This window comes from Anser cygnoides, chromosome 7 (genome assembly GCF_040182565.1).
Source record: "Anser cygnoides isolate HZ-2024a breed goose chromosome 7, Taihu_goose_T2T_genome, whole genome shotgun sequence".
Taxonomy (NCBI): domain Eukaryota; kingdom Metazoa; phylum Chordata; class Aves; order Anseriformes; family Anatidae; genus Anser; species Anser cygnoides.
Window position 1 is genome coordinate 37,744,486 of NC_089879.1, and position 25,654 is coordinate 37,770,139.

Here is a 25,654-nt window from a genome sequence, read left to right on the forward strand (position 1 = left end):
TTTTTTACAGCTTTGCAAAGACACCTCAAATCCGATGTACAGAATTTTTCTGCACCTTGCTCTGATAAACTGTGCAAGCCCTTTAATTTTTGTACCAAACTGGAATCAGCTATCATCTCTCACCATCCAAAATGAGGCAGGATGCAGAACATGGATGAGGCAAAACTTATATTGTAAAAGATTCTTACCAAGAGCAGCCACAGCTGCTTCAAAACCAAGCTCTTCATCTCCAGGCATTTCATTATTCCAATTACGACTTGGGGGTCTACAACCTGTAGGAGAAACCACTGAAAGAAGACAAGAGAATTAATGCTCAGCTTTCAGAACTAGGGCCTCAGGGCAAAAGTTGTTTCTGAGCTCTCTGAATTTGCAGAGCTTCCGGTGGTGGTGGTCCTATTCCTAATCCTTTTATCAGTTCCAGGATCACATCACTGCCTTGTTCGCCACACACACACACTTTCTCTCTCTAAACTCAGAAGCCTCCAAACCAGCCAGGTATATGCCAAGTAAGTAATCTAATCCCACATTGTTGGGTTCTTTTTTTCTAAATACTAGATTTATATTATCTTCCTCTGAATATAACCAGCATAAGAGCAGAAAAGTTAATCATTTTAACTATTTTACAAAAGCACACAAACAGTGCTGAAATATGGTAAGTTTCAAATGTAGGCAGAAGAAGAGAGAATTCTTATCTCCAGAGCAGCACGGAAGGAAGAACAAGCAACGGTGTGGGAAGAATCAAGATTAGGTTGTCTTATCCTGAAGACAGTTTCTCTTTGAAACCCTCTCAAGACCTGGAATCTCAGAAAGTTCCCTTTGCACATTCAAACCAATGCAGACAGTACCTGGAGTGCACAGGACATCAAATATAAAGCTAGCCAACATAAGAGGCAGGACTGGACGATAATCACATAATGTTCCTTCTCGAAGTTCTTCAGCTCTTCCTCGAATAGTATTCATCTCATTAGTGACCAAGGGAATCTTCTTCAAGAGGGCTACAATCTCAGACTCCTGATAAGCCAGCTTCACCTGGTTAGTATCCACAGAGAAAGAGAAGAAGGTGTCATCAGCACCATTTTTCCCTATGCATATGTTGAAGTAAAGCAACGTTTTTTATTCGATTATTAAATTACAGTAGCTCTTAGCTCCCAAGCCACCTTTACCATTCCCTCCACAGTGAACGCAGACATTCAAGTTTAATGCAAGTCTTGCCTCAGATTTATGCTTTTACTCATATTACCAGTTTTACCATATTACCAGCAGTTTTTACTCATATTACCATTTTTGAGCTGCATACAGAAAAACGCATCAGCTTTCATAGGAACATCAGGAGAAGTGTTTGGCTAAGTCCCTGGAAAAGATGGCTCACAAGCGTAGGAAAAAGCATGATAAGTTAAGTAATACACCCATTAGAGACGAGGGATTGATTAGCAGCTGAATGGCATGGGGTGACATCCATGTGTGTTAGCACACCAGGATGAAACCTACCACATTTCACTACTCTGTGTCACTCCTGCATTCTCTCCATTTTTAACGTGTGAAAGTGATTGTTTTCCCTGGAACAGCTTAGGTAGCTAGTGACTGCCAATCTCACACTTAATCTTCTAATCAGACTGTAAGAAGTACAGATAATCAGTGGAACAAGTGGACTTGGTGGATTACTAGCAATAATACTCATCTCCAGGGACTGCTCAATCCTGCAGTGAAAGCAAGGTGGCTGCAAATCACATAGACAAGGTCTTAATTGGACACTTCTCTTTTCTAAACAGGAAGCCTAGCAGTAATCAGGCAGTGTCCAAAACAATATGCCTGTGCTGTGCATGTGCTCACAGGCCAACAAATGAAATATCAGGTAAAGCAACAATTTTCAAACATGAAACAATTGCTCCAGTTCACCCTAAGGAATACACTTCAAACCACTTCACCAACATAAACACATACAATTCAGTTTACAAATGGCTTTTTCTTCCCTAGATTAGCTAAGCAAACTGGAAACATATTTGAGATAACAAGAACTAAACTGCTCCAATTGTAATAAAATATTCATAAAATATATTGCCCTCATTTATTGTTCTCATGTCTGTAGCTTCATTGAAATCACAGGCCATTTGGCACTGAGGTCTGATCTTCCTTTCAATGGAGATAAACCCAGATGAAATGATATTTCTAATCAAGTTTCTGGCAGATCAATGTGTGCTTGGGATTTGTGAACACCCCCTTTTGTCCCAATGTAATCAATCTTAAGGAAACATATAAAAGAAAAGCATAACCAAGCTTCAAGAGTTTAAACGGGAACCATATAAACATAAGCATTTAAGCAGCACAATATTTCTTATGGATACTGCCTTTTCAAAATGTTTTGTACCTCCAGAGCCTTGGTAGAAGCAGGTGGTCTCTGCAGCTCCAGAGCAAACATTCCTATTCGAAAGGCCAGGTTGTGGTACTCCAGCCGCTCACTCAACACAGTCAGCAGGAAAGCAGCTTTGGACAAGGTGTTGGTTGCCATCCATGTCTGCTTGCTGGTTGATACTTTGTTCTTTTTGCCCTGTTTGAGAAGGAATTTGTAATCAAGATCAGGCACATGAATGACACCCAGAGAAGTTCAACCCAAAACCAGCATCAATGAAGGGCCCGGAATCACAGTAAATGCGAAATGCCTGGGAATGCTGTTGTATCCATCCTACACCTTCCATCTACATTACCCACCCTTGAAACTACACAACTCTCTACCTTAGTTGGTGGCTGTTCCACTTTGAGATCTGGAGGGTTGGCTAACAGGTCCCTGGCAAGCTCTACAGTTAAGCGACATGCTTCATTGCTGTACCCATGTGCATACAGGGCCTCTGCGCAGGCAAACAGGATCTGCAAGAAAGAACAGATGGTAATATTCAAATCACATTCCCCCAGGCTGGAGCCAGCCTGCTCAAACCACTTGTCTCAAAGCCTTTGCAAACATAATTCACAATTAACCTCAGCAGCAGCTGGTCTCAGAGAACTCCTTCCTCAGTCTTCACCTCTATCCCTTTAAGTGCTCCCCTAAAAAGCATTATCTCACATGATTAGGTCCCATATTCCCTCCAAGTACTATGAGATCAGAGAATAACTCAAAGGAAACTAAAACTCAAATTGACTGACAATAACTATTTCCATGCATCTCCATTTTGGCTGCTTGCTTATATGGGTGCAAGCCCTAAACTTATTTTGAGGTTATTACAGGAATGTGACACCATCTATTTACTTCTTCTCTGGCCTTCCAGAGAACTCCTGCTTACGTAGCTACGTAGCTGGATTTATTTTTTTCCCGCTGGGCATGCCTCAATCTTACTTATTATGAATTTCAGCTCAGTTTTCACAGAATCACAGAATGGCTGAGATTGGAAAGGTCCCCTGGAGGTCATCTGCTCCAAGCCCCCTGCTCAAGCAGGGGACACCTAGACCAGGTTGCCCAGAACCAGGTCCAGGCAGGTTTTGAAGATCTCCAAGGAGGGAGACTCCACCACCTCTCCGGACAACCTGCACCACCACTCAGTCACCCACACACTAAAGTGCTTCCTGATGTTTAGACAGAACCTCCTGTGTTCCAGTTCATGCCCACTGCCTCCTGTCCCAGCACTGGGCACCACTGAAAAGAGCCTGGCTCCATCTTCTTTGCACCTGCCTTCGGGTATTTAAGGACATGGGTAAGATCCCTCCTGAGCCTCCTCTTCTGCAGGCTGAACAGTCCCAGCTCTCTCAGCCTCTCCTCAGAGGAAAGGTGCTGCAGTCCCTTCATCTTGGTGGCCCTCCACTACACTCTTTCCAGCATGTCCAGGTCTCTCTTGTACTGGAGGGGTCCCCAAGCCAGACACAGGTGCGGGCTCACCAACACTGAGTAGAGGGGAAGGATCACCTCTCTTGACCTGCTGGCAATACTTCGCTTAACACAGCCAAGAATATTGTTAGTCTTCTTAGTGACAAGGGCACATTGCTGACTTGTGTTCAACTTGATGTCCCCCAAGACTCCTCAATAATATCCTATACAGCTGCTTTCCAGCTGGGTAGCCCCCAGCACATACTAGTGCCCAGGGTTGTTCCTCCCCAGCTGCAGGACTTTGCAGTTCTCCTTGCTAAATTTCGTGAGATTCTTGTCAGCCCACCTCTCCAGTCGTTCAAGGTCCCTCTGGATGGCAGCACGATCCTCTGGTTTACCCAGCACTCCCCCTGGTTTCACGTCATCTGTGAATTTACTAGGGATGCACACTACCCCATCATCCAGACCATCAATGAAGATGTTGAACAGGACTGGACCCAATACTGGCCTGTGGAGTATTATTCTACCATTTCCAAATGGCTAGAGGAATAAGCAAGCACTGTTTTGCATACATTTCTAAGTTCTGGAGTGCGAGACAGACCAGCTAAAACTGAACACATTTGGAGTGAGCACAGCAAAAGGGAATCAAAGTTGTGAGAAGCAGAGAAGTGTGATACCAATACATTTAAGACTGTAGATACCTTATGATATAATGGGTTATGATGACTTTATAGTTAAGCACTTGCCATAACAACATACTAGGTTAAGTGTGACAGTTGGGAGGATGGTGAGAACATGATGTAATCAATACATGAAAAAAAAAAAAAAAAGGCAAAACAATGTTTTGAACTAGACTCAGCTCACCTCCATCCGGTTTTCCTGCTCCAGAGGCTTTATACCAGCAAATATATCCTGCTCCTCTTCATTCCCCCCTTCAACTTTGTCATCATCTTCCTTGGCTACCTCTTGTGCATTCAGATAGTACACCTGGTAATCGTCTTCCTCTTCTCCATCGTCCCCTCCCCCTGCTGCACCATTCTCTCCTACTTCTTCTGGCTTCAGGCTCACACCGCCGCTGTTCTCGTCTGCAGAAGGCAGATCATCATCACCACTACCCATTTCCCCCACAGGATCCTTGGATGATTTCTTGGCTGTGGAACTGCTCCTGACACTTGGCTCAGGTCCCTCGGAGAAGTACACCCCACCATCCTCCTCAAAGGTATCCCTGTAGCTCCTGCTCAGTGGGCTTTCTGTAAAACTAAATGTGTTGCTGGCTTCTGCCCCCAGAGCCAAGCTGCTGTCATCCAGGCTCATCTCTGCTAAGTCTGGCTCTAGGGAGCTGTCTTCACTGCTCATGCGCCGTTTCCCACTATGTTTACTGGTCAAGCCTTTGCTCACTGGCAATTTGGCTTTGCCCACTGCAGTCTTATACACAGCTTTATCACCTTCTGCTGAAAGTCGCCTCAGAACTCTCTGTGGCATTTCAGACACAACTTTCCGCTTTCCAGTGAGTTCCTTCGGGCGAACCGCTGGCTCCTGGAGAGAGGGACGCAGCCTGTCCCCAGGCTGCAGACATGATCCCCCAGGCTCCTGTCCATGGGCTCTACCAGCCTCGCAAGCAGTTTCTGCACACTGCAATCGGCAGCTCCTCTGCTGGATGGCCTTTACCCAACAGAAAGAGTTCTTCTTGTCAGAGCTGCTATAGGTGATCCCAGGAATGGGATAAGCTTCCTCCCAGTTGAAGTAACAGGCTTCCACAGCTGGCTTGAAACCCTGGAATAGCTTCTCCAGTGATTTCTTGTGCTGACCCCTCTTAACATTATCTATGACTTTCAGCTGCCACTGTCTGAGCTGTGAGCAAAGGTCCCTGCGCCTAAGAGAAGAAGTAAGAGGACAGGTTAGAAAGCAGACACAAAACGCACCACCAACAAACTACCTCTTAACCCACAAAACACCTCCTCCTTTTGATCAGAAAACTCTTCTGCTGAATTAACTATAAACAACATTAATAAGAAGACAGGCTAGAAAAAGGAAACAGGTCTACTAACAACAAAGTCCTGAATAGGCCCATGACATAGAAACAAAACGCAGATAGTGCCATCATGAAAATATGATACAAACTGGGAAGTTTAAAATGAAATGCCATCTGCCCTCTTTATCTGCCTCAGATAAGGCATTAGCCATGTGAGCCTCAGCAGTCTCAGACCAGCAAGTGCCATGAGGAACTGCTGTAGGAATCATTCACCAAACTCAGCACTGGTGTGGCCTCACCTCAAGTACAGCATACAGTTTTTAGCACCACAATATAAAAAGGACATAATAAAACTATTAGAGAGCATCCAAAGGAGAGCTACAAATATGGTGAAGGGTCGAGAGGGCAAGACATACAAGGAGCAGCTGAGGTCCCTTGGTTTGTTCAGCCCAGAGTAGAGCAGGCTGAGGGGAGGCCTCATGGCGGCCTGCAGCTCCCTCACGAGGTAGGCACTGAGCTCTGCTCTCTGGGGACAGCGACAGGACCCGAGGGAACGGCATGGAGCTGGGACAGGGGAGGGTCAGGCTGGGTGTTAGGGAAAGGTTCTTCACCCAGAGGGTGGTCAGGCACTGGGACAGGCTCCCCAGGGCAGTGGTCATGGCACTGAGCCTGACAGTGTTCAAGCAGCATTTGGACATGGCTCTCAGACACATGATTTGGTTTTGGGGTAGTGCTGTGTGGAGCCAGGAGTTGCACTTCATGATCCTTGTGGCTCCCTTCCAACTCAGGATATTCTATAGTTCTGTGATAAAACAGTTTGTAGCAGCTGTGAAATGGCACTGTGAACAACTCCAGTCAAGACTTCCAGTACAACCTATATAGCCTGCCCAGAGAAGTACTATGTCAGATAAGATCACGTAATCTACCTCCTAGGCATGTATCTTTCTTCCCCGATATGCCTATCTAGAGCCCAGCAATTTAATTTAGGCTGTAGCAGGCTGTCCTCTGGAGACTAAACTATTGCAAACCATAGGCACAAAACAAGCAGAACAAAAACTGATGTTTAAACAACTGAGGAAGAAGCAAGCTAGAAGGCTTAAGTTCACTTAAATTACACAGCAGGTAGTCCCACGTTCCACATTATCACACAAAGAACAAAGCGTTTCTGCATTTTGCAGCTCTGAATCTCACATACAGCCTAAGCATGCAAACAAGATAGTCTGAATGGATAACAATGTTTAGACAAACTAGTTCAAGAAGTTTCTAGAAAGTCTTTTAGCTCTGCACCAAGTGTCTCAATCAACTGCCATCTTGTTTCTGCCACAGATCTAAGAGATTTGAGGTACAAGTCCAACACTTCAATCCCCTCGGATTACCCATCAAAAGCTAAAGAAAACCAAACAACATCAAAATGGGGTGACCCAAATAAGGTGAAAAGGGTATTAGAACAAAATAAGCTCAACAGAATAGACTGCTTCTATTTATCTAAAGAAATTAATTCGCAAGGGAGCAGGCCAGTGGGGCTTAACTGAGGAGAGGGTTTTCAGAAGGAAAAAGAAGGAGGGGGAATTACTCAGGAAAGGTAACTTAAGGGTGAGCGCCCACAATGAATTTGGACTTAGGTAGCAAGTCTGCTTATGGTTCACTGGACAGAATAGAAAGGATGGATAGAAGAAGGTTCTTCTGGTGACTATTCAAATCCCAAGAGAATAGGAAATCAAGCAGAAGTATTTCAATTATACATGAACTCAAGTAGATCTGAGCAAATTTGAACTGCACCAGATAACTGGAATGTGAATATATGTAGCATTATTACATATTTTATTAAAAGCCAAAACCTTTTATGATTTTTCTATATAATTTGATTGATGTTTGTGTCTATTTTAAACTTCATTCCCAGTTTCCTACAGTTTTTGACTTGTCTTCATCTGCTGTATTTACCTACTTCATACCATAAACTTTACAAGACAGAAACTGCACACATTTAGTGTCCCTGGTGTACCTTACAAGGATATGGCACTGTACTAACGTTACACAACAATTCACTGAAAGCAAATGCTGTTCACATGTAATTGTATTTAAAATACCATCCTGTTTTCATCTGTTCTGAAAAACTTTTTCTGACTATATATTTCACATTAGACGTTTTCAATACATTTAGCACCCTACACTTCATAGACTGCACATACTAAAAATATTATCACAATGCTGACCACAGTATTTCAATGTGAGGCATCAATATCTCAACTGCTATTCAAGTTGTGCTACATAAAGATGGCAGTGATTTACCAAGGCACACTCTGGTTCAGAAACCTGCATAAGCTTCTCAGTATTTCCTCAGACAATTGAAAACACTGACAGAAAATAATATACCAGTGACACTGTTTGCCAATACGCTGTACAGAATAAGCTCTGTAAGTACACAGAAAGCAAGAAATGGTTCATCTTGAAATAGACAACAGTAAATGATTGCACTAAACAGAAATACATTAAATTGCCAAACAGTTAAATTCAAAAAGCATTAAAGTTTATTAGAAGCCTTTATTACCACTCAAATAAATGTTCTCCACTGGGACACTGAAATGCAGACATACACCCATGTGTGAAGCAAAACTCCCAGAAAACAACAAATTATTCACACTACATGACGTTGCTAAAGGTAAGCAGCAAAAGCAATTAAAGTTAAAGGCAATTACAATGCTCTTCAGCCTTACATAGCACATGCTCCAAACAGACTGGGTAATGGTTGAACAGTCAACGAGGTAATGATATAAACACAGGTCATCTACAGGAAAAAACTCCTGAGTGTGTTTGCACACGACAAAAATAAACGAGAGGTTTCTGTCCGTTGGTTAAAGAGTTCTAGCTCCCATTAGATTACCTGACTTTGGTACTCACCTCTGTGGACTAATAGTTGGGTCTAGGACAGCCAGCCTCCAAAGAACCACCATCTCATCACACATACTCGCACAGGCATGAGCAGCTACTTCTGACTGGCCATTGCTGCGCCCGGTGTGGCCGCTAGCACTGCTGTGTGATGCAGATGTTCTCACACTGTACCACCAGCCGGTTATCTGCAGAAGAAAACGTTCAGTGGAGCTGTGTTGTGGTTAACATCCCACTCCTTGCTCTCACTTAACTACAATACCCACAAGGAAACAGAAGCTGAAGTTAGTACCATGTTTTGATTTGACTTCAAAATAGCTGAGAGCATTAAAGCTGTATTGGTTTGTGAGAACTAAGGGCCTCAATTTTTTTTTCTGTTTGGAAGGCACATGCCCACAGAACAAAACAAAACACTCGCAGGAGGTTCTCTTGCTAGAGGCCTTCACACCTGGAGGGAAAAAGTGAACAAATGTGATAAATGAAGCATTTCCTTTCTCCTGCTCAAAGTTGAAGTATGTGACAAGGTAATAAGGAAACGTGCACTGCATTTTATATTAGAGTGAGATCAGTGTCCTAAACTGCCAAAGAAAACATTTTTCCTAATATTAATTAAAAAATTATCAAAAAATCACTACTTAGACCCATCAAAATATATTTTCTACAACAATAACCAAAGAACCTGAGGTTCTATCACCCAACACATTTCTTTAGGCTTTATAAAAATGACAGCTCATATGTGATGTACTTGCTTAGGAAAAAAATCATTACAATAGATCACCTTGACTGGCCAGAAATCAAAACAAATTTGCTGAACAAAACAGTTCAGACTCCATATATTCGTGTTAAAAGGGTTGACGTATTTCGGGGATACAATGTTGCTGGGACAACACTGAATCAGCACAAGAGCAAGCTACAACATAAATTAAGCGTGGAGCAACATATGCCCATAATGAACATAGGCTGTTAACAAAAAAGTTATTTAGAGATGGATTGTACAGACATGGGATCAGTCACTGATTCAGCCTGGTTCCCCAGAATTTTTTCCTCCATAGCAAAGAGGCTCAGATACCTGTTCATAGTTGAGACACTGGTCAGTCAGAATCTCCAGCAAAGGAGCAGCATTGCTGTCCCGTCTCTTAAACATCTCCCGCACGATAGAAAGCAGGTTCCAGATTCCCTCGGGCTCCCTTCCTCGCAGGGGACGCAGGAGACAGGCCCACTCAGCAGCAGCTGGTGGCTCCGTGGAAGAGAGATACATCGAATTCACATCACTGTGGATAAAACAGAAGTGCAAGGATGAGAAAAAAATGAAATCAAGCAAAGCCACACAAAATCCTGAGTATATGCTATATCCAAAAGTATATTTGCATCTTAAATGGGACAGCCATGCATAACTTAGAAGAGACGACACATAATGAGACTGAGAAAACCACACAAGTAAGGTACTGTGCAAATACAATGTGCTCTACTGAAGTAACATTGGACAAGCGATGCAAAAATACAATCCAGGAAAGGTACCTCGAAACTAAGCATCATTCATGTCATGGAATCATGTAACGGTACATACTATACAGTGAATAAGCGTACAGATTACATGAATATTACATTTTCCCTTCAGTAGGAAACGATTTACCTGAAAACAACAGGCGAGGGTCCACAGAATTTATGAAGGGTTTTCTTTATATTGTCACTCAGAGTAGATTCATCTAAGTACCAAGTGCTTTGATCTGATGCAGAGGGTCCAGCAGTGGGATCTTGACACAAGAACACATACACAGGTTTTGCAGATTTTGAAGAGATTTTCCTCTGGTGCCCAACCACAGAGATTACGGGGAGCATGCAAGCAGTGTTACTCAGTTTATTTCACCCCTTGCAGAACTCACTATTCAGAAATATCTCAAAATGTTATCATTACATTACCTGAACAACTGGCAACACTTAAACAGGAGACATGACTCCCATTTAAAAAAAGCACAGCTAGCCATTCAATGAACTTATTCTATCCCCCTCTGTTTGTCACTGCTAAAGTTACGCCTGAAATACTGTATCCAGTTTTGAATCTTCCAGTCCAGGAATGATACTGAGAAACCAGACAGGATATAGCAGAGGGATACAAAAACAGTGAGGGGAATGGAACACTGATCTACGAGGAGTGGCTTGGGAGTGTTTTGACTAAGAAAAAAAGGGTGAAGGATTATCATTAATAGCCTACAACTACTTGGAGTCACAAACACACACAAACTCTTATTAGCAGTGCAAGACAATAAAAATGGGGTGCTTACATTGGATATCAGGAAAAAAATCTTGACCATAAGGGTAATGCAGTACTAAAACAGCAATACTCTATAACTTCCCTGGTAACCAAGACTTGGCTAAGTTAGCCCAAGACACAGCTAACCCATTTGAGAGTTGCCAATAATCTTGTTTCAAGTAGCAGGTTGGAGAGGTTCACTCCAACCAGCATCAAACAGAAAAATCTTCTGTTAGAAAAGGTGCATTGCCTGATGCTCCCTTCCCCTGAATATACCCCAAGGAGTCCATCATACTAACAATTTCTGGTAGCTGCACCACATGCATGCTTGTACTTTTCCCTTTTACTTTGACCTCCACCTGCAATCCCAGATACTTTGTAACTTATCATTTCAAAAACTCAAAGCAATGGAAATATATCTGCTTCCTATCTTTGACATAGATTACTGAAATAACATATATCAAGGTTACCTGGGGCTCCACACACTGTGTTGATGGCAGTGGACTGAGAAGATAACAGCTCATCGAGCAAGCGCTGAGCAGTTGGAAGAATCTGCAAACGTGAAGGAAACTTTAAATATACACAATATACATAGTGTTTCTTACCCCAATATATGCAGCCAAATATTTGCCTGGATTTTCCTAACTGAAGGACTCACACATCAGAAGTATCAAATACACATTCATGTTTTCAGAAAGGACGGTAGAGGGTGCTAAAGATAATCCAACGGCAAACTAGCTGTTAGAATTCCTTCTCTCCTTTCTCAAAGCAAACCTGTATGCAAGACTTCCTCTCTATGCTCACACCCTAAGAGGTAAACAAAAGCATTGTAGGTTATTAGTTCCTTTCTCATTTCTTGAGGAGGAGACAACAGACTGTGCTACTGCAGCCAGTTTTGGGAGACATGGAAGTGACTGTAGTTGCAGTCACCATTTTCCTGCACTTTGAATGTTCTGTATTTCTTGTTCCAAAATTCATTTCACTAAAAATAATTATTCCACTATTTCCACTATTAGGAACAGAGGAACAAACTGTAAGTTACATCTATACATAACTTTTCAGACAGACTTTAGCTCATTTACTATGCCTTTAGCACAGAGACCATACATATTTTAACTCTGGCTCAGCAGTAAACTAATAAAATCTCAGCACTAAATGAATGCTGTCATAGATTCTGGCCAGTTCATAGCATAAGCAGAGAAAGGTCACACCTGACAGCAAAATCCTGAGTAGACATACACATAATTTGGCCTTATTGAAAGAAAAATGCATAGCAGAAAACTGTTCTTCCCTCACTTTCAGTCTAAGTCTGGGCTGAGAGACCTTAGATCCGTTTAGTCCTTATCATGCACACTAACAACAGGTTGGGCATATAAAATAGTTAGTATTTAAATGACTTGCAGTAGAACATCTGATAATCCCCCACCTCTCTCTGCACAACAACTGCGGTTAAAGATCACACTTATTGTAAAGCAAGGAATATTCAGTACACCTTTATATTTGCAAATAACATGGACTCATCCAAACAGACAGAAGAAAACATTTCAGAAGGATATTTTACATTTCTACAAAACAGAATATAGGCCTTCCAATACCCAAAGGGGGCCTACACGAAAGTTGGGGAGGTACCCTTTGTCAGGGAGTGTAGTGATAGGACAAGGAGTAATGGCTTTAAACTAAATGAGGGTAGATTTAGTTTAGATATAAGGAAGAAATCCTTTACTCAGAGGGTGGTGAGGCACTGGAACAGGTTGCCCAGAGAAGTTGTGGATGCCCCATCCCTGGAGGTGTTCAAGGTCAGTTTGGATGGGGCCCTTGCCAACCTGACCTAGTGGGTGGCATCCCTGCCTAAGACAGAAGGATTGGAAATAGATGATCTTTAAGGTCACTTTCAACTCAAGCCATTCTATGATGGCTATGATGATCCTATGGTCATCTGGAAAGATAGAAATAATTAAATTGTCCAGATGTTCCTGGATGCACAGCTGGTACACATGAAAGGAGAAATAAACCTTGCAAAAAGGAGCAGACAGAATATATGAAAGCATTATATCACACAAGCAAGTCACATGATACTCAGGAAACTAGTAGTACCACTACTGACCTTTTAAAACCCTCCTTTTCAAACAGACTAGTGACATATGACTTTCAGATCTTAAGGAGGGAAGAAAAGCTTTGTCTTTTATGTAACGAAGCAAGAAGCGCACACTGTTGGTGTTTAAATTTGAGCAACAAAAAACAGTTTGTTTGGTTTTTTAATCATTTTCATATTATATGATCTCTCTATTTCCTCTCATAAGAAGATTACTATTTCTGTAGGAAAGTTAGGGGATGTTTTAGCAGTAGAATATCTTAGTGTCCCAGGAACACCATCATAATATAAATTTTAGGCACACACTGACAGTATTGTAAGTCTTAGACCTAATTAATACACACACTACTGAAATGTGACAGATACTCATGTAGGCCAGTGTTTCTCAGCCTTATTTGACTGAGCCATCATAAAAAGTTGCCAAATCTTTATATTCTTAATCTTAAAGCAAACATTTTGCAGTTACTTGGGTATTTTTATGCAATTTGAGCTAGCATTTTAGGCAGATTATGGAAGTGACCTGACCTTGAATTGCATAGATATTTAAGGAATAATAAAGCAGATTTTGTCTTTGACTAACAAAACGTCATGTCTATTACTTTGCATAACCCAAATGATTCTTTTGAATCAACAAGAGGCTGCATTGGGCAAAGTCAAAAGGTCACCATTTGGGTACATTAGAAAGTACCTACCTAGGGTATGTATATACAGTGCATCCCCTATGTAGTCTTCTCCATTTATCCAACCACAAAACACAAAAAGGAATAACCTGTTTTATTCTGACCAAAGTTTTTCACAACTTTGCTTTATTTTACTGGGTTTGAACTTTGCTTCCACAAGCTAAGTGCATATTTATGCTAATACGAATAGATATCGCTCTTCTTTCTTCTTTTAAGACACTTTTAATCTTTTACTTGACAACAGACAATTGTCAAATAATAGAACGGCAAGCTTGAAAAGGGTAAGAACTAAAAGCTTTTCCAGCAACTCACAATCAAATAGCATAACTGGTGATCTTGCAACGAAAGACATCACATAAATTCACCCAAAATAATGATAACTGAATTTAACAAAAAAAAAAAACAGTCCTATTGATCGTCCCGATTTACCTGTTGTGGAAGTTCACTGATTAGGTACTGAGCAAATTTTTGCAATTGGTCTCTTTGTAGCCGAGACAAGGACTCAGAAACAGGTGCTCGTAAGCATACCGCAGATGCCTGAAGAAAGAAAAGGAGATATAAACTGTCATTACCAGGTCAGACATAATGAACCTGTGCCCAGTGAGTGGATAAAGTGTCACAAACAGTGGCTATGTTGATGCATATCATGCTTGGTCTTGACGGACAATTTTTTTCCCCCTGTAATTATGTGAAGTGTTGCAGAAAAGATGCAAATAAGCTGTCTAGGTTTTATCAAAACTGTTTTTAAGAGCTTCTTGTCAAGGAAACTGCTTTAACAGCTGTGCTTAAGATCTGTTGTTGCTAGCAATTGCACAAATACCAGCAGGAATTTCACAAACAAACCTCTAAAACAGGACATTATTCTTTAAGCTTCTGGCAAAGCAACCCGCTCTGTAGGGGACTGTTTCACAGAATCACAACTGCCTCATTTATCTCATTTGAGATTTTGACTTCAATCTTAAAATCACTTCTTCTCCATGTCTTAAAACAATAGATCATAAAATGAATACTAGTTTCTTAACCTTTTTCAATATACAGAATAAAAAGTACCCAAATGAAACCCACATAAAATTTAAGCTGGAAGCAGGAGAGAGCACTTTGGTAATAAAGATGCTTCTGATATTGATTTGTCTACCCAGAGCAATATCCCTTGGCTTGTATCTCACTAGTGTCAGCAGTCAGTATACACAAACATGAAAATGATTTCACTGTCACTTTCAGGTGGAAGAAAGGACAGGGGGGAAAGGGTGATTTCTGTCTTACAGAAGATCCAAACTTTCTGAATGTAGATAGTGTAATTTAGGATTTGTTTCCTATCCTCACTTTTAATATTCACTTTTTACAATGAAAGTCTTTCAAAGCAGAACCTTTTTTTTTTTGCTAATTCTCCTGCTCTAAGTACAAAAAGTATATTGATATTTGAATGAGACTACACCCGAGTATAATTTAATCCTATTATGATTGTCCAGTGTGAAATGTAAACAAGCTTCAGGAGGTTATCAGCACTCATTTAAGAATCTGGAATTAATCATAAATAACCATATTAGATATAAAAGGTTCCATGACAGCAGAGAATCTTCTGTTTCCTTCAATCATCCAAGCTTAATCCTTCCTTAAGATATATTTCTCATTGCTTCCTAAAGACTGAAGAAATAAATCTGTATGCAAGTCTGAACCCTCAACTTGTATGTCTCATGTTGATTCCACCTGTTTTCACCTGGAGTCCCTGGGACAAGAAGTACCTACTTTTCACTCTATACAAGGCCATGCAGAATGCTAGCAGTCAAGCAAAATTATAAAAGTACTGTTTGAAATCTACAAGTAAAAATGACACTTATCTGTCTCACTATGTGTTTAAGTGAACTGGTGAACATAAAGGCCAACTGTGATCAAAATGACTTTTCTTCTGCACTCTCAATGATCAAACAACCTCAAGAAAGAGCTTTCAAATCCCACATTTACCAAGACTTTTAATAAAAAAATAAGTATCGGTGACCTTCCACTCCTGCAGAACTGAAGAAAGAATGAATAATTGTTGCATTTAAAAGAGAAACAGGAAGGGTCCAAAAAGGACTCTGCATCTACTCTTAGCAATTTGCACATTATCAAAGGACATTCTGCAGTTTAGAGCCCCAGTCAATTCACACTGCAGACTGCAACTGTGAGTGCACATTTGCACAATCTGTAACCAAAAGGAGTGCCAAAAACAATTTCCCTAAAGAGAGTGCATGCTGCATAAAATGGTAATGACAAGAAACTCAGAGAAGAGGATGCCTAGGGGAGAGCAGAAGTGTATTTAAAGGCCTACATTGTGTATCCGGAAGAGGCAGAGCGCCACGACATGAGCACACCACTTGGCCCCAGCTCCGCAGGTACAGCTGCATGACGTGATCCTGCATCGGTCAAACATCACTGCCACATTGTATGCACCTTTGGGCGGCACCATCTGTGGGGGTATCACAGTGGCGCTCAGATGGAAACCTGTTAAAATTCAAAAGTCCAAAGTTACTATGCTGGTGCCTGGAAGACAGATTCATAGAGCATGGAAATTTAGGTATGTGGCATTTAAACAGCGAAACTCTATGTCTAGCAATGATACCTACAAGTTAGAATCTCTAGCACTTCTTTCTTACCAATCAGCTGTGGTAGAGTATTAGCAGAGAGGCAAAACACATTGTAAAAGGTTTAAAATTACCAGATTTTAATATATTAAATTTAAATTTTACAAAGAAAAGCAGGACTGGATAAAGCCAGCACTGAAAAGTGGGACTTTTTGATCATGGGGTCAAAGTCAGACTATACATATTTTAGGCATGATTTCTACGTTAATGAACTCTAGCAACAGTGCAAAAGAACAGGTTAGGTGACTTCTTCAGAATTAGTTCCCACTCTATTAATTTTCACAATTCTGCAGTGAACTAAAGAAGGCAGCACTTATATCTGAACACTTACTATCAAGTTATGGCTTCATGGGCTACCAATTTCTCACAAATTATATACCTATTTGAAATTTTGCAAAATCCCACTTTTATAAACCCTGTACTCAGAAAACAAACAAACACTTGCTTAGACTAAAATCACTGAAAAAGGAAATTCTCAAAAATAACACTTAAAAGAATCCAGCCTCGTTTGTTTGTGATCAAACACACAAATTATGAATCTCCTCTCAGGCAGGATAACAAAACACTTTTAACAAGACTTGGCTTCACATAACCTCATGTACAGTGCCTACCAGTTGCACTCAAAATGAGGCTTCCTCTGCAGATAAAGATTATTCAAAGGCACACATATTACAACCAGGAAAAGGCCATCAGGAGCATGAATATTCTGTTTGTCTTTAGGGTTCCAATCACCAGTTAATCATCATTTATAGCAACGAATATCAGGCTCAGAACCTTTATGCTAGTCTTAAATTCAGTTTTAATGCAGCATGGAAAGCACAAAGGGTATCAAAGCCGCAACCAAAATTCAGTTCAACAATCTACTTTAAGTGAAAAAATATGGCTTGTGACAGGTGATTGAAACAGTTTCTCCATCATCAGCACAGGCAAGTACGTTATAAACCCACACTACTAAACTTTTATTATGATATTGTGAGATTATTATAACGATGGTGTTCAAGAATGCATGTGACCTACTAAATCTCATTTAAAACAATGTGCAGTATTTCCTCCTCAAAATACAATCCTCATGCCAATACAAACTTGCTCTTACCTTACTTAACCTTTCTATTTCTCCCGTTAACCAGAATTAAAATCCTCTTCCTGATGTGGGTGATTATTTTGATTAGTACACATAATGCCATCCAAATTCTTCAGCCATTTTAGCAATTGGAACAGAATCAAAACAAAAGAAGGCATCACCACAAAATTACTGCACTGCTTATTACTAGCTACAGTTCTATTTTATATTCCACACTTGGATAATAGAACCCAAACAGTTCAGCTAGTCCTTCTGGTATACTAGAAGCATCTCAGACTAATGCCAAAATGCCCTAATTTTCACAAAAGCAAATTAGGCACTTCACAAATTGTAATTGAAGCAATTCTATTTCACCGAGAAAAAGAAGTATTCTAAAGGTGTTAGAGAAGAGTGGGTCACAGTTATGCACTCTTCTCAAGCTCCTACCGTGACTTTTTTTATTTGTATATGAAGACAGTTAACTGATAAAAGGCAAAGAGGGAAGAACTAGTATAAAGAGAGAGAAAGAAAACTTAAGGGCTTCAGCATGACATATCACAAGCTTCAACTCAAACTGTAGCTTAATGAACACATCCGCTACTGGCACTGCCAATTCAAGCAAATCCGTCTGATTCCTCTGCACTGCCATCTTGCTGTACTGAACAACTGCTTGTGGGATGGTACAGGAAACTAATACCACAATTCAGTCCACTGCACAGCTTATAAAAGTCTGAACCTGCAGAGACTGAAACGGTGACAGTGCAGGGAGACCATTCTGGACTCCCTAACCCAAAACTCCTGTTTAAAGAAATGGCCATCAAACTGTACTTGTTTACAGTGAAACTGCAACTACTTGCAGATTGCAGCTGTTACTTGCCTGCTTAAACGTGAAGACAAGAATCACACTCACTGCACCATGAGCTTACTGACCCAGTTACCCCACGGAGGTCACAAGACCAAGGAGTGTTCTTCCCTCCCATTTACCCCCTGCACTCACTACCTGGTACCAGCTTATCTACTCCATGTATAGCCATACATTTTTTAAAACTAAGTGTACCAGTAGCACTCATTCTACAACTGCATGTAGCCCACCAAAAAAAAATGAGATGTATTTATTTCTATTCTTGGCTAGCTCCGCTCCAGGAGACCTCACAAATGGGCTGCAGGCCAGAGGAATTGCTTTGTCACGAGTCTCGCTACCATTTTTCTTAAATTCTCTGCACAGAGCAAGATTAGCGCTTCTGTGAAAGCATTTAGGCTTCTACACATAAAGTGCATCTTAGACTTCTTACAAGCATGAGATTTACTACTTATAGAATCATTTGGGTTGGAAAAGACCTCTGTGATCACCAAGTCCAACAGTTAACCTATGCATAGACCAAATTTGTCAAGCAGCCAGTACCAACACTTCAGAGGATATTTGGCTAGGATGCACTACACGCAATCTACTGCACTCACGAAGCAGGTCTTATCACAGTGAAGAAGAGGTAGCAGCATACTATCGCCCCTGATACTCAATTAAGACACATGGTTTGATCAAACAGAAATGCTAAAAAAAATCAACTGCTGCCCAGACTAGGTCCCATGAAACACAGATGCCTTGTTTTTGCTCCCCAGCTCCCTGGGCCGGAGCTGCAGCCTGTGGAGAGGAGCCCACGCATGAGCAGGGGATCTGGTAGGAGTTGTTGAATTGACAGCTCTATGGGAGCTGGGGAGACTCTTTCTGGAGCAATCTGTTTCCAAAAGATGGACCCCATGGTATGGACCCATATTAGAGCAGCTCTTGAAGAGCTGCAGCCTGTGGGAAGCCCACACAGGATCAGTTTGGAAAGGATGGCATCCCATGGGAGGGACCCCATGCTGCAGCAGGGGCAGAGAGTGACCATGAAGGAGCAGCCGATGAAGTGTTATAGACTGACCGCAGCCCCATTCATCTGCACTGCCTGGGATAGGAGATAGAAGAGGGTAGATATGGGGGGGGGGGCACATGTTTTTAGCTTGCTTTTAGTTATTGCCTATTAAGAATTATCTCCTTACATGTAGTCTGTTTTGCCTGTGACAGTAACTGGTGAGAAATCTCCCTGTCTTTATCGCAGTCCTTGAGCCCTCTCCTATCATATTTTCTCCCTCTCTTCCTTTGAGGAAGGGGAGCAAGACAGCAGTTGTGGTGAAGTTTAGCTGCCCATCAGAGTGAAACCACCACAGACAGAAGAGCACAAAGCACATTCCAACCTTTGTCCTACTGATCATAATGTCACAATACACTGCTGACTCCCCCCAGAATCAAATCCCCTCTCAAAAAGTTGCTTCATTTTCTTACATTTATTTTCATGTTTGTCAATATATGGAACTCAAAACTGCAACCACACACTGTAAAACCATTTAGAGTAAACAAGTGAACTGACATTCACCCCACATGTACTGCCCCTCTTCTGAGCTGCTATTCAGAGAAAAAAATTATTCCTTAGACAAAGTTCCCCTCCCAAGGAGGAAACAATGCTACTATTTAAACAAAGTTACTTCCTTCCCTTCCACACACAATCCTTTGTTAAGAAGTTCAGTTGCTGTATGCATGGTCAAGAAGTTCCTCCCCTGTGTCATTCACCACCTCCTCTTTTTCCTACTCCTTTCCTCCTCCCCCAAGCATAGGTTTTAAACTAGCATTCCCAGACTTTGCTCATTTAAGTTTTTCTATACCTCCTTTCAATTTTAATTTATTACTGAAACAGGTTTTAACCACAGTCTTAGCACTGTGTATTAAATATTTTGCTCTTTTCCACTATCAAAGTCCCAGGAATTACTGAATTTCTGCCAGTTTCATTGTAACTCATTTTGTCTCTCTTAAACATTTGTCTTCCTGAACTTCAGCCTTAAAGGCCTCTAGCAGCATCTCAGTCTTGACATCGGAGGTCTATGTAGGCAAAATTCAATTTTATTCTATTTAGCTCAGTTTTGTTGATGATCCAAAATTACTATCTGGTCTCACTGACAACTTCAATATACCTTATGTATGAGGAAGTACTTTGCTTCCATTCCCAAGATGCCTGCTATCGTTATTAGAGTAGGCAACAGCCTAGACAAAATTCTTTCAGAAGCTTTACTCCATATTCAGAAAACTGTTTATAAATCTCTTGCAATTTGCATGTACCAATGACTGCCTCCTTCTCCCCCAACTTTTATAGCATGAGTCCCTTTTATACCTTTTAAGGGTTCTTTACCAAATTTATTCATTCCATTGATCACCAAGATTTAGGTATTACTGGTACCAGAGATAGAATAGGCCCATAGAAGTCTCCATCTCTTATCACAGGAAAATACAGGGACTTCCATCCTTAACATTATGCATCTTTTTATATTACCATTTTTCTTCATATAACCAATTCCTACATGATAATTAATAACCTAATTTTGAAGCTTATACTTGCAGAAAAACAATACATCTGCATTGAGCTGGCATGACCCACCTTGATACACTAATGTCCTTATTTCACATAAGCCCTTCTGTCTTACAGCTGTCACTACAAAAACTAACTCAACATTATTACTCACTTCAAAGGATTTCATGAAAAATCCAGAGTCCAGTTCCTTGTTTAAGATAAAATTAGTTTTCATAACTGTAAAATGTAAAATGAGCAAGGTAAGTGAGAAGGTATAAAACCCACTATCCAGCAACAGGGTTTTCCTTCTGCCTTAGTACCACAAGAGTAGCTGTATTATAAATACAATTCTTTTGGTATAAGAATAATATTTAAGACTTGCAAACTTCACCTCTGCCATACATACATGTTAGGCAAGGCATTAATTGGATCAGACTACCAGAAAGCCAAGTTCTCTTTATTAATGAGAAATTTAAGCATTATAGAGACAAAAGCATTCTATAAAGTTTTTCCCAAAATGCTGAGACAGATTAAGGATCTAATTTTTAGGGCATTTCTGTCTTTTCACTCAATTTTACAGTTGAGTTGATTGATGCTGAAATAAACATACTATTTAGCTCAAGACATTACAAAAATACATGTAGCACAGGGTCTAGGATACCAAAAAAGCTAGTTTTGAGACATGGTCATATCACTGCAGATATGGTTTGGGGAATCTTAAATATATTGAGACGTGGAGCTGCAGAGTTCTCACCTATCTGGAGAGGGTCTTTGACTGCCCTCACCCGGAAAAGCTGTTCCCCTCGCTGGAACTCATCTGCACTGCCATTTGCCAAACATGAGTACAATCTGTAAGAGATAAACATAACATACAAAGATCAACTGTTTTTGAGAAACTTCACATTACTATCCTTTTGCATTTCTAACCTAGCTTTAGACAAATATTTACTATCTTCATCTTTAAGATGAAATCTAGCTCTTTTCTGCCATTTCTCCATTACGTTTCAACCATAAAAATCATTAGTCTCTTCCTAAGTGGGTTTGCATACAGCCCCTGACATTTTTAGTAATTTCAGCCTAAAGACTCTGGAATACAAATACATTCACAACCTAAAATCACTTCAAGGTCCAATGTTAGCAGGCAAAAGTAAAATTCCTACTTCTAGATGAGTTACCCACATGATCATGTGAGATTTTTACACCTGTGCTCATCAGAATAACAAGCATGTACAACCAACACCTGGCTTGCTCTAGTCCGTCACAGGTGATCTTCATAACTCTTTATGTGTCAGCACTTCTGACACCACCCCCCCCACCTGATACCAGAATGTTAGGCGAAAGAATCTAAGAATTATCAGGATGATTCTTTCTAAAAGACTATAATACCATACTTTCCCACAGAATTATGGATGCACATTTACACAGGTAGGCATCCTATAGTAAAAAAAAAAAAAAAAAACTTCAGGCAAAATACACTGCTAAAAGATCTAAAAGATCTAATAACAGAGTTCTTGACTACATGCTCAACCAATTTATGTAGAAACATAAGAAATATGGTCATCTCCCTGGCTATATTCACTCTAACCACTGACGTACTCAGCAAATTCCTATTCTCCTACTTACACCAATAAAAAGCTTGCACAGCATATTGAGATATCCCTCCCCAACCATTTCTGAGCTCAGTTAAGTTCTAATTCAAGAAACACATTCAAACTGGACAGAACACTACATAAGACTTAGGAAAGGACAAAACTTTACAAACAGGTTTTTGTCAAGCAAACTAAAGTGTGCATTTAAACTGCTATCGTTTACACACAGAACATGCACATGCATATTTTCTTCCTGGGAGACAGGCAGAGCAGCTCACCCCACAGTAAAAATCCGTATCATGGCATATCCCACATTAACCCATCCACATTTTACAAAATGCATATACCAACAGCAGGAGCCGTGATCATACAGGACATTAAATGGACAGTAATTCTCCTCTAGTGAATAGAATTTTTCCATAAGACAATGAAGCAGAAACAGTATGCATTACCTAATATCTTCCTCATTTTCAGGGAAACTCCAGAAGGCGATCCGAAGCTGCAGTTGCTCAGGCACTGGAGGATAAACTTTCTCCACAACCTCGAATGGAATGTGAAATGCAACCTGTTTTGCAGACAGTTCCACCAATGGGATCACCAGCCCATCTGGCAAGACAAGAAACAAAATGCAATTAACCACTGAGGGAACTAAACTCAACAGAGGCTAAAGAGATCAGAGCAGGCAGCTCTTCCACTTCCTCTCTTATCTCACCAAATACCAATTTTGATAATACAGTAAAATGCAGCACAGAAGTTTTCTGAAGAACTGCCTCCCAACTCTATGTTTGTTTTCAGCCCCTACAAGGCACAGGTAGGAACCCATTCCTGAATATCCAGTCCTTCATCAGGAGAGCTGCACTAGCCTATACAGTGGATGTTGGTAACTCAAACTTTGTCTCCTGACAAAGCTAAAACCATTTAGTAAGACCTGTGGTAAGCAAATACTTCATATATTTTACAATATGGCAGCCAACATCCTGTGAACACCACGTGATTACACAGAGAAGAACTAGTACAATGTATATGCACAAGAGAGCAATGGAAAGATTGTCCAGGAACCTTAGTATTGACTTTTTGGTTACCTTCAGGATTTTGCAGTTTGCAAGGCTTTCATTTAAAAAAAAAAATTGTTTTCTTCCCCTCTCCTCTACCTTTCATCTATCTGTCTTTATATTTCAAGTTCTTTACAAAAGCAACTGGGAATTCACGTTTGTACACTGCTGACTACAGTGAACTTCTGAGGATCTTAACTAAGGGCATAAGAGCCTTCTATAAATAAAATTCATCATGCTCTTTCTACCAAATTACTTTTCACATTTTTAAGCACAGATAAAGATTTCTTATCATGAGGCTAAGGGAACACTATGTTTCTGCTTTGCTCTGAACTACATTACACTCTATAATGAAACACCAGGCTTATGTTCATAGAATCATAGAGTATCCTGAGTTGGAAGGGAGCCACAAGGATCATGGAGTCCAACTCCTGGCTCCACACAGCACCACCCAAAAATCAAACCATGTGTTTGAGAGTAATGTCCAAATGCTGCTTGAACTCTGTCAGGCTTGGTGCCTTGACCACTGCCCTGGGAAGCCTGTCCCAGTGCCCGACCACCCTCTGGGTGAAGAACCTTTCCCTAACACCCAGCCTGACCCTCCCCTGTCCCAGCTCCATGCCGTTCCCTCAGGTCCTGTCGCTGTCCCCAGAGACTCAGTGCCTTCTCCTCCGCTCCCCTCGTGAGGGAGCTGCAGGCCGCCATGAGGCCTCCCCTCAGCCTGCTCTGCTCGGGGCTGAACAAACCAAGGGCCCTCAGTTGCTTCTCATACGTCTTGCCCTCTAAGTACTATATGGGTAATCTTATCTTAAAGGAAATTAAAAAACGTGAAGGAAATTTAGTTCATTAAACAGGACTTTTCCCCACATGAACACATGTTGGCTGTGACCAATGACTGCATTATCTTTCAGGCATTTTTTAGTAACTTCCAGAATAACTTTCTCCATAACTTTACCAGGCACAGAAGTGATACTGACAGGCCTGTAATTATCGGGGTCTTCTTTCATGCCCTTCTTGTAAACTGGAACAATGTTTGCCAGCTTCCAGTTGACTGGGACCTCTCCAGATTCCCAAGACACGACATCAGCCAGCTCTCTGAGTAAACTGGGATGAGTCCCATCGGGCCCCATAGACTTACGTGCATCCACCTAGAGCAGCAAATTCCCCACAAGTTTAGTATTGACTGGGATTTTACTGTTCCCATAGTCACGGTCCTCCAGCTCAGGGCTCTGCCTCGTATCACCAAAGATTTTAAACTCAACTACCGCATGGTCACTATGGACAAGATGGCTGCATATCGCCACTTCACCCACCAGACCCTCTCTGTTAACAAGCAACAGATCTAGGAGGGCCCCTTTCCTAGTCAGCTCCCTTAGCACCTGTACCAAGAAGCTATCACCAAGGTGTTTTAGGAATCTCCTGGACCTGTTTTTATCATCTGTGTGATATTCCCAGTTCACATCTGGCCAGCTGAAGTCATCCATAAGAACAAGGGTGGTAAATCTAGAGGTATCTCATCTCTTAGTTCCTTTGTGATTAATTTATTGGCGTCATCATCCTGGCTGGGTGGCCTATTGAAGACTTCCACAACAACATCCACTTTATTTGCTTGTCCCTTAATCCTTTCCCACAGGCTTTCAACCGTGCCATTGCCAGCTGCAAGCCCCTCCATTATACACAGCGCTAGCCCCTGCCTTGCCTGCCCTGCCTGTCCCTTCTGAAAAGCCTGTAACCACGTATCATAACAAACCAGTCACAGGACTCTTCCCACTAAGTTTTCCTTATGCCAATAACATCATAGCTCTGAGACTGAGACAAGTATTATATCTCCTCTTGTTTGTTCCTCGTGCTGCTTGAATTGGTGTTACTGGTTATTGCACTACCTGCAAGGACCTCACTGCTTTACTGAGATCACCTCCTGTCCTACAGCAGCCTTGGTTCCCTGGCTTCCCAACCCTGTTGCCAAAAGCCTAATTAATTGAGTTTCAGGTATTCAGTGTTACATCTCTTCACCTCCCTAACCAGCTTCTTACCCACCCCTAGAAGCCAGCATGTAAACCAATCTGTCCCTCAGCTTCCCCTCTCCACTCGCCTCCAAGCAACATATCCAGGGAGAGCTGCAGCCCTGATGTCGGCAATGCTTTCTCACCCACTGCCCAGAGACGCCCTCCAGCCAGAGCAGCTGTGAACCAGAGAGGAAGGGAGAAGGCTTTGAAAATGCATACATGCAGCAAAACAGTCAGCATCTCCCCCAGTACTGAACAGACCTATCAAATAGTAGGAT

The 25,654-nt window shown here is 41.3% G+C and overlaps 1 protein-coding gene across 8 annotated transcripts in view; it reads right to left on the reverse strand.

The window, feature by feature from the left end:
- Positions 1–25,654, reverse strand: part of ZSWIM8 (zinc finger SWIM-type containing 8) — an 83,741-nt gene that overhangs the window by 30,517 nt on the left and 27,570 nt on the right. For all 8 annotated transcript variants that reach the window (XM_048059996.2, XM_048059995.2, XM_048059999.2 and 5 more), the window contains exons 2-14: positions 22,771–22,924; positions 21,484–21,578; positions 15,980–16,152; positions 14,101–14,208; positions 11,370–11,451; positions 10,282–10,402; positions 9,718–9,919; positions 8,661–8,836; positions 4,655–5,663; positions 2,731–2,862; positions 2,366–2,545; positions 846–1,029; positions 189–287 (exon numbers count right to left, since the gene is read on the reverse strand). In XM_048059996.2, the coding sequence (XP_047915953.1) occupies positions 189–287; positions 846–1,029; positions 2,366–2,545; positions 2,731–2,862; positions 4,655–5,663; positions 8,661–8,836; positions 9,718–9,919; positions 10,282–10,402; positions 11,370–11,451; positions 14,101–14,208; positions 15,980–16,152; positions 21,484–21,578; positions 22,771–22,924 (2,715 nt within the window). The remainder of the gene's footprint in view (positions 1–188; positions 288–845; positions 1,030–2,365; positions 2,546–2,730; positions 2,863–4,654; positions 5,664–8,660; positions 8,837–9,717; positions 9,920–10,281; positions 10,403–11,369; positions 11,452–14,100; positions 14,209–15,979; positions 16,153–21,483; positions 21,579–22,770; positions 22,925–25,654) is intronic.